The sequence below is a fragment of the Triplophysa dalaica genome, chromosome 17 (genome assembly GCF_015846415.1).
Source record: "Triplophysa dalaica isolate WHDGS20190420 chromosome 17, ASM1584641v1, whole genome shotgun sequence".
NCBI lineage: Eukaryota > Metazoa > Chordata > Actinopteri > Cypriniformes > Nemacheilidae > Triplophysa > Triplophysa dalaica.
In genome coordinates, this window is record NC_079558.1 from 22,624,663 (window position 1) to 22,630,906 (window position 6,244).

Consider the following 6,244-nt stretch of genomic DNA (forward strand, 5'->3'; position numbering starts at 1 on the left):
ATTAAAAAATAAATTCTGATGAAAATAATAATTATTCAAATATTTCACCTTTACAATACATGTTGTTCCTTTATTTTTATTATTTAGAAAAAGCACAGATAAAATACCTTGTAAATAACATAATAATAATAATGTCTGCTCATACATTATTAACAAACATGACTGTAGATTAGTCATTCCAATGATGAACATACACTGAAATTAAGAAAGAGGATGATGATATATTAATTTAATAAATTCTACTACATGCTTCAGTATTATATGCACTTATAATATGTCAATGTCTCATGAACCTCATATTCAGCAGCATTATGCCAGAACAGTGTGTTTGTCTTCGAAATAAAGACATCTGACCAGATCAAAACCCTTCTTCATGCTCAAGAGTTCAAATCAACTTCCAAAAGTTGTTGAGATGACTGGAGCTCTACTGACACCTGCTGCTGAAAACACATCAGTCCATGTCACACTACAACACATTTATTATACACACACAAAGAGATGATCACATCCTCACAACAATCTTAATGTCACAACATCTTATCATTCAGGCACAAAACTGATCATAACAGATTAACATGATTAGAAATGAAATCATTATTTTAATATACCTACAACATTATTACTGTCATTGTGATATATTAGTAACAGATCTCAACAAAAAAAACAGATGATCTGCAGAAAGATCCAGAATGTGAGGTGAGAGATGGAGAACAGTGTTGTTTGAGGAACAGTATTTCACACACTATGGGTCGGTGGTGAATTTAGGAGTCAAATTCTCGATCGATCAACTTGGCCATTGTGCTTAGCTGGATGTTTGTTGTTCCCTCATAAATGGTTCCTGGAGAATAAACGTCACATCAGTGCGCTTTCATCAAATCATTCCTGTACACACAGACTCAAATTCACTCACCTATTTTACAATCTCTGTAATATTTCTCGATAGGATAATCTTTAGTAAAACCCACCCCGCCCATCCACTCGATGCATTTAGATGTAGTGAGTGTGGCCACCTGAAATCACACAGACGCTCATCAAACACATGACAACACAGTGCTGACAGACTCACAGTATTTACAACACAATTGGCTTCTTTAGAAAATGCAGTTGTTTGAAAAACGACAGTAATGACGTGGGTCGCAGTTTTTTGCACCACTTTGATTCGTAAACTAAAGAAAAATGATCAATTTCTTAACAAGCACTCACACTGAGAATAAATAAGCGTAAACCAAAACGGCCATGCAGTGAATAGAAAGTTTATGGCAAATGGAATTGGACGGCAGGTCATGTGATCTCATGTTTTCACATGTTTCAACCCTGTACTGACCTCAGAGGTGAAGTATTTGGCCATGCAGGCCTCTTTGATGAATGGACGTCCTGCCTCCTTCAGCCGAGCCGCGTTATAGGTCAACAACCGAGCGGCTTCCAGCTGAGTGGCCACATGAGCGATCTGATGCTGCATCCCCTGATATCAGACAGCAGAAGTCTGATCAACTTCAAACGCTTAGGTGAGCGCAAACAGAAACACAACGACAGCACTACCTGGAAGTCAAAGATCCGTTGTCCGAATTGAACACGCTGCCTGGTGTATGTGACTGCGTGATCGAAACACCCTTGAGCCAGACCGAGCATCTAGAATCAAAGCACATATTCACTTCATCACGAGAGAGAGAGAGAGAGATAGATAGAGATATATATACCTGTGCTGCAATACCGATCCTGCCACCATTCAGCATTCCGATGGCGTATTTATAACCGTGACCGATCTTTCCCAAAACATTCTTCTCGTGAACCTGCATCACATCACATCACATGACATCAGACGTGTTTAACCGGGGAAGAGTCTGAATTATCACAGCAGTGTAGGGTTAGTACCTTCACATTGTCGAAACTAAGAGAACATGTGGATGAAGCTCGCAGACCCAATTTATTTTCTTTTTTGCCGATGTGAAGTCCGTCTGTTTCTCTGTCCACTATGAAACAGGTGATGCCTCTGTAACCCTGGAAAAACACACACGCACACGATTTTAAAGTTTATAACCCAAACACAGTTCAGTGGGCCAATGCTAATGAAAGTCGACTCAAACCCTCTCAAAGTCAATGGAAACTTCACTATCAGAGTATTGTGTGTTACTGACTGCAGCGGGCTCTGCGTTGGCCATGACCAAGAACACTCCGGCATGTTCTGCGTTACTGATCCACATCTTGGAACCGTTGATGATGTAATAGTCTTTCTGCTTCTCTGCTTTAGTCTTCAGAGAGAAAGCGTCACTGCCTGACTCCGCCTCTGACAAGCAAAAACTTCCGACCTGTCGACAAAAACAGACAAGGTCACCATCACTCATCAGAAGACTCCTTCACACATACGGTAGTGAGGTCAGAGGATTGCTGGAGCACCGTGTCGCTGGCGAGTCGAGGGAGATATCGCTCCTTCTGCTCCTGGGTGCCCAGGTCTGCCAGCAGGGTGTTGATGAGCGTGTTCTGAATGTCACACAGCACGGCCACAGACGGGTCCACCTTCGCCAGCTCCTCGATCACCAGCATGGACGAGAAGAAGGTGGAACCTGTGCCGCCGTATTCGGTTCCGATCTCTATGCCCATCAACTGCAGAACACAGTGAAGAAGCAGGTGAAGTGTGCAGAGAGACCGCTGGAGAGTCATGATGGCAGATACTCACGCCCTGCTCAAACAGAGAGCTGATCACTTCTGCGTCCATGGCTGAGTTTTCATCCATCTTGGACACGAGCGGTGCGATGCGTTCCTGAGAGAATTTCTTCACTGATGAAGAACACAACACGTCATGGCTCTAGGCTTTAGGTGACACAGAGAATGTGTTTGACTGACAGCTCGATGTTTACCTGCGTCTCTCATCATGGCCTCCTCCTGTGAGCAGCTCTGCAATGGAGGAAAACCAGCGGCAGTCTCACATCCGTGTGTGTGTGAACACAAGAGTCTCACAGCTGCATGCGAGCCGCTCACCTGCCTGCCCACCTTAACACAACACAAAACACATCCTGTTGTGCGACTGTGAGTAATGTGTGTGTATGTGCACGATGACGAAAAGATCAGCAGCCAGTTTCATAAACTGCTTAGACTAGTGACTTTCACGTCACAAGTTATATTGTTTGGAATTACCAAAGAGTGCTCGGTTTTCAACAATTTTTTATTCATATTATTAGCGAAACACTTTATGCATAAATGCAGATATTTTAAAACTGCTCCTTTGTTTATTGTTTTTAGAAAGGATTTAAATTACTTCTCAGATGCCTTTAGTAAAATAAAAAGTCTTTAAAATGTTTTAATTTGTTTGTATTGTATAATCTGTTGTCATTATATTCTTTTTATATTATTTACTTTCTTATTATGTTTTGCTGGAATTTATGTTTTGTCAGGAAATAATATGGTTCTACTGTATTGAGCCTTCCATACAAGATTATTTTCCTTTGTATAATTATTGATGCCGTTTTGTTGTATTAAGATTTTGTAATCAATAAAAAAAACACTAAGACTAGTCTCATCAAATGTTTTTCTTCATGAAAGCTCTTAACTTCTATAAATCAGTGACATAAAAGAGGTCATTTGTGCTAATATAACATGAAAAGTAAGACTTGTGAGTCCTAACCTAATTGTTAAGACGCAGTCTTCAGTTTATGCAGAAGGGGCCAAAGCTTTGCTCTTATTATTAGAAAACTTCCCTCTGTGGTTTATATTTGTTTATGCAACTGTTCCTGCGGTCGAGTTTATTTGTTACGTAACGTTAGTAAATAATAAACAGTGAGTATTACACCGATGATATTTTCCGAAGGTTTAATTACAGGTTATTTACGGAGATGAATATGAAGCGTGTCGTTTTCTATAGTAGTTTGTTTTTGACTCTCACCTGGCGAAGCATTCTGAGAGCGGACGCCGCCATTGTGCCTCTGCGTCACAATCCCGAGCGTGATGACGGAATTACGCTTCTGCGTCACTAACGCAGGCTATTTTAATTCAGCAAAGCGTCACCGGCGCCGCCATATTAAGTAGGGCAAAAGGCCACTAAACTCAAAGAAGTGAATGGGAGAGCTGAGCCTTTTCGGTATTAAAAGAACAATCTCGTTTACATTTCTAAACACATTTCAATGGTTTGCGATATACAGATTACACATTTATTAATTGTGAAAAATGCATTTGTTGAGCTCGTTATTCATGAGAATCCACTAGATAGCACCATGTTCAGTGATTTAGGGATGTGTGCAGGACAAGCAACAGAATAAAATAACCATCATGTTGAAATTGTTTCTTGAATCATCGAACAAAACACCCACGGTAAAATGGTTTAATATACACACAAAAAACATTTTTTTAACTGGGAAAATGGCTTATTCGGTCATCATTTTTAAAAAATCAAAAACTATTGTATTGGAAAAATGTATTGGAATTAGTTGAGAAATTAAACCGTTATTGTAGCTCCACCATTCACTTGTGTGTTTATAGTAGGCCGTTGCCCTGACCAATATGGCGCCGGCGTTTACGTAAGATCCAGCTGATAGGTATTATATGTGTCAATGGAATTTACAATATGTACACGTAAAAGTACAATTACAATACATAATTATACACTTACAACACACACACAAATCTATTTCAGACATGTATCATCCATTTTTCATAACCCAGTTTAACAATCCAAGAATGTAAATGTGGTAATTGTAAAATGTTTATATAATTAATTACTTTTAAATCCCGTTTCAAGACGGCAGACACTTTGCTGTATCTGGAGCGATTGAACATGACATCTACGTGAACACATCATGATCAATCTGATGAGTATAGACAGGGTTCATTCACATTTTTACCAATTACATTCCATGACTTTTCCATGACTTAAAGGTAAATATTCATGACTTAATAAACAGTAGTTCTGAGGCACTCACAAGGAATAGAAGTTTAAAAAGCCTTTATCTAAACTTGGCTATCCATTAAAATAGCTATCCATTTTTTCGGTTGAAAACATGCCACCATGTTTCAGCCTCTGTGGCCTTCTTCAGGGCAAATTTAACAGCATTTTTTTGCCCTGAAGAAGGCCACAGAGGCCGAAACATGTTGGCATGTTTTCAGCCGAACAAATAAATGTATACAGGTTTAGAAACAACTAGAGTAATTCATATGAATTTTTAATTTTTGGGTGGATATTAAAAATATCCCACGTGCACGTAAATGGACGAGAAACATGTTTTCTCTTCGTAAGACATGCAGAAACTTGGTTAAGATATAAGCTTGGTTACATTTATTGCATAATGTATAATCTGTAAAAGCGTATAAGCACCTCAATGATTTAGTTGTTCTAGACTGCGTAGAGCGCTGATCAAACGTGATATTTGGCAGCCGGAAGAATCAAGTGTTGTACAATCACGAGTGATTTCTTTCATTGTGCAACGTGACATTCACCTGACGAAACATTGTTAAAAACATAATTCGGATGCATTGTGTCTTATACCACCGCTAATTTTTTCCTCTTTGGGTGATCTGAGCTCCCGCGTCCCTCCCTGTACTGTAGCCTGCATGTCAGACTCGTTCCACAGACTTTTGAGATCGGACCGTTCCTTGAGTTGCCATGTATTCATTCGGAGTGTGAATACACATTAAGAAACTCATCAATTAACATTTATCATTAGAATATAAATAAACATTTTGGCGGCCGCAGTACATTATGAAAGTAGCCCAAAAACCCGCGGCTCCATAATTTTTGTATAAAACCGCGACCCTGGCAACACTGGTCTAACTGTTTAGCCTGTAAATAGTGATTCAGGCTTTCATCACACAAAATGACATATACTTGTTGCTTTGATACACTAGCCGAAGTCAGTTTCTTAAAATAAGGAGCCAGTCCAAAATTACACATGAGCACATCTTGTAGCTATCTGACTGTCGGGGAACATGACCAGAAAAAGCTGGCTTATGTCTTCACAAGACTTGTAAGAATTGTGAGAATTAGCCACTTTTAGCGCCCACAGTACCTCTGCAGTGAGGGTTTCGTTTCTGGACACAGCACTCAAAATGGTCCCTTGCTTTGTGGTGGAGGAGAGGGAAGTACTGCAGCTGGCAGAGGGTGTCACGATGCATGGCTAGATAGCATTGCTTCTCCCATGTTCGAAATGTCGAATGTTTTATGGCAAAGTCTACATTTTGCTCGTCCCGGGTCCTGGTCTTTCTCAAGCCATACATTATACTTTTCAGATTGAAGCCAAACATTATTAAACCGAGATTT

At 39.8% G+C, this 6,244-nt stretch overlaps 1 protein-coding gene across 2 annotated transcripts; it reads right to left on the reverse strand.

Annotated features, from left to right (window-relative positions):
• Positions 1-42: 42 nt before the first annotated feature.
• Positions 43-3,939, reverse strand: acadsb (acyl-CoA dehydrogenase short/branched chain). 2 transcript variants are annotated; one of them, XM_056771441.1, is made up of 11 exons: positions 3,878-3,939; positions 2,856-2,988; positions 2,675-2,775; positions 2,395-2,601; positions 2,136-2,306; positions 1,873-1,998; positions 1,698-1,790; positions 1,540-1,629; positions 1,325-1,462; positions 911-1,010; positions 43-838 (listed from the first exon to the last, which is right to left on the reverse strand). In XM_056771441.1, the coding sequence occupies exons 1-11, from the start codon at positions 3,908-3,910 to the stop codon at positions 762-764; spliced, it is 1,269 nt and encodes a 422-aa protein (XP_056627419.1). In that variant the 5' UTR covers positions 3,911-3,939; the 3' UTR covers positions 43-761. The 2 variants fall into 2 exon arrangements, with proteins under 2 accessions (XP_056627419.1, XP_056627420.1); XM_056771442.1 differs by lacking the exon at positions 43-838 and adding an exon at positions 862-882 and having other exon boundaries at positions 966-1,010.
• Between the last annotated feature and the right edge of the window lie 2,305 nt (positions 3,940-6,244).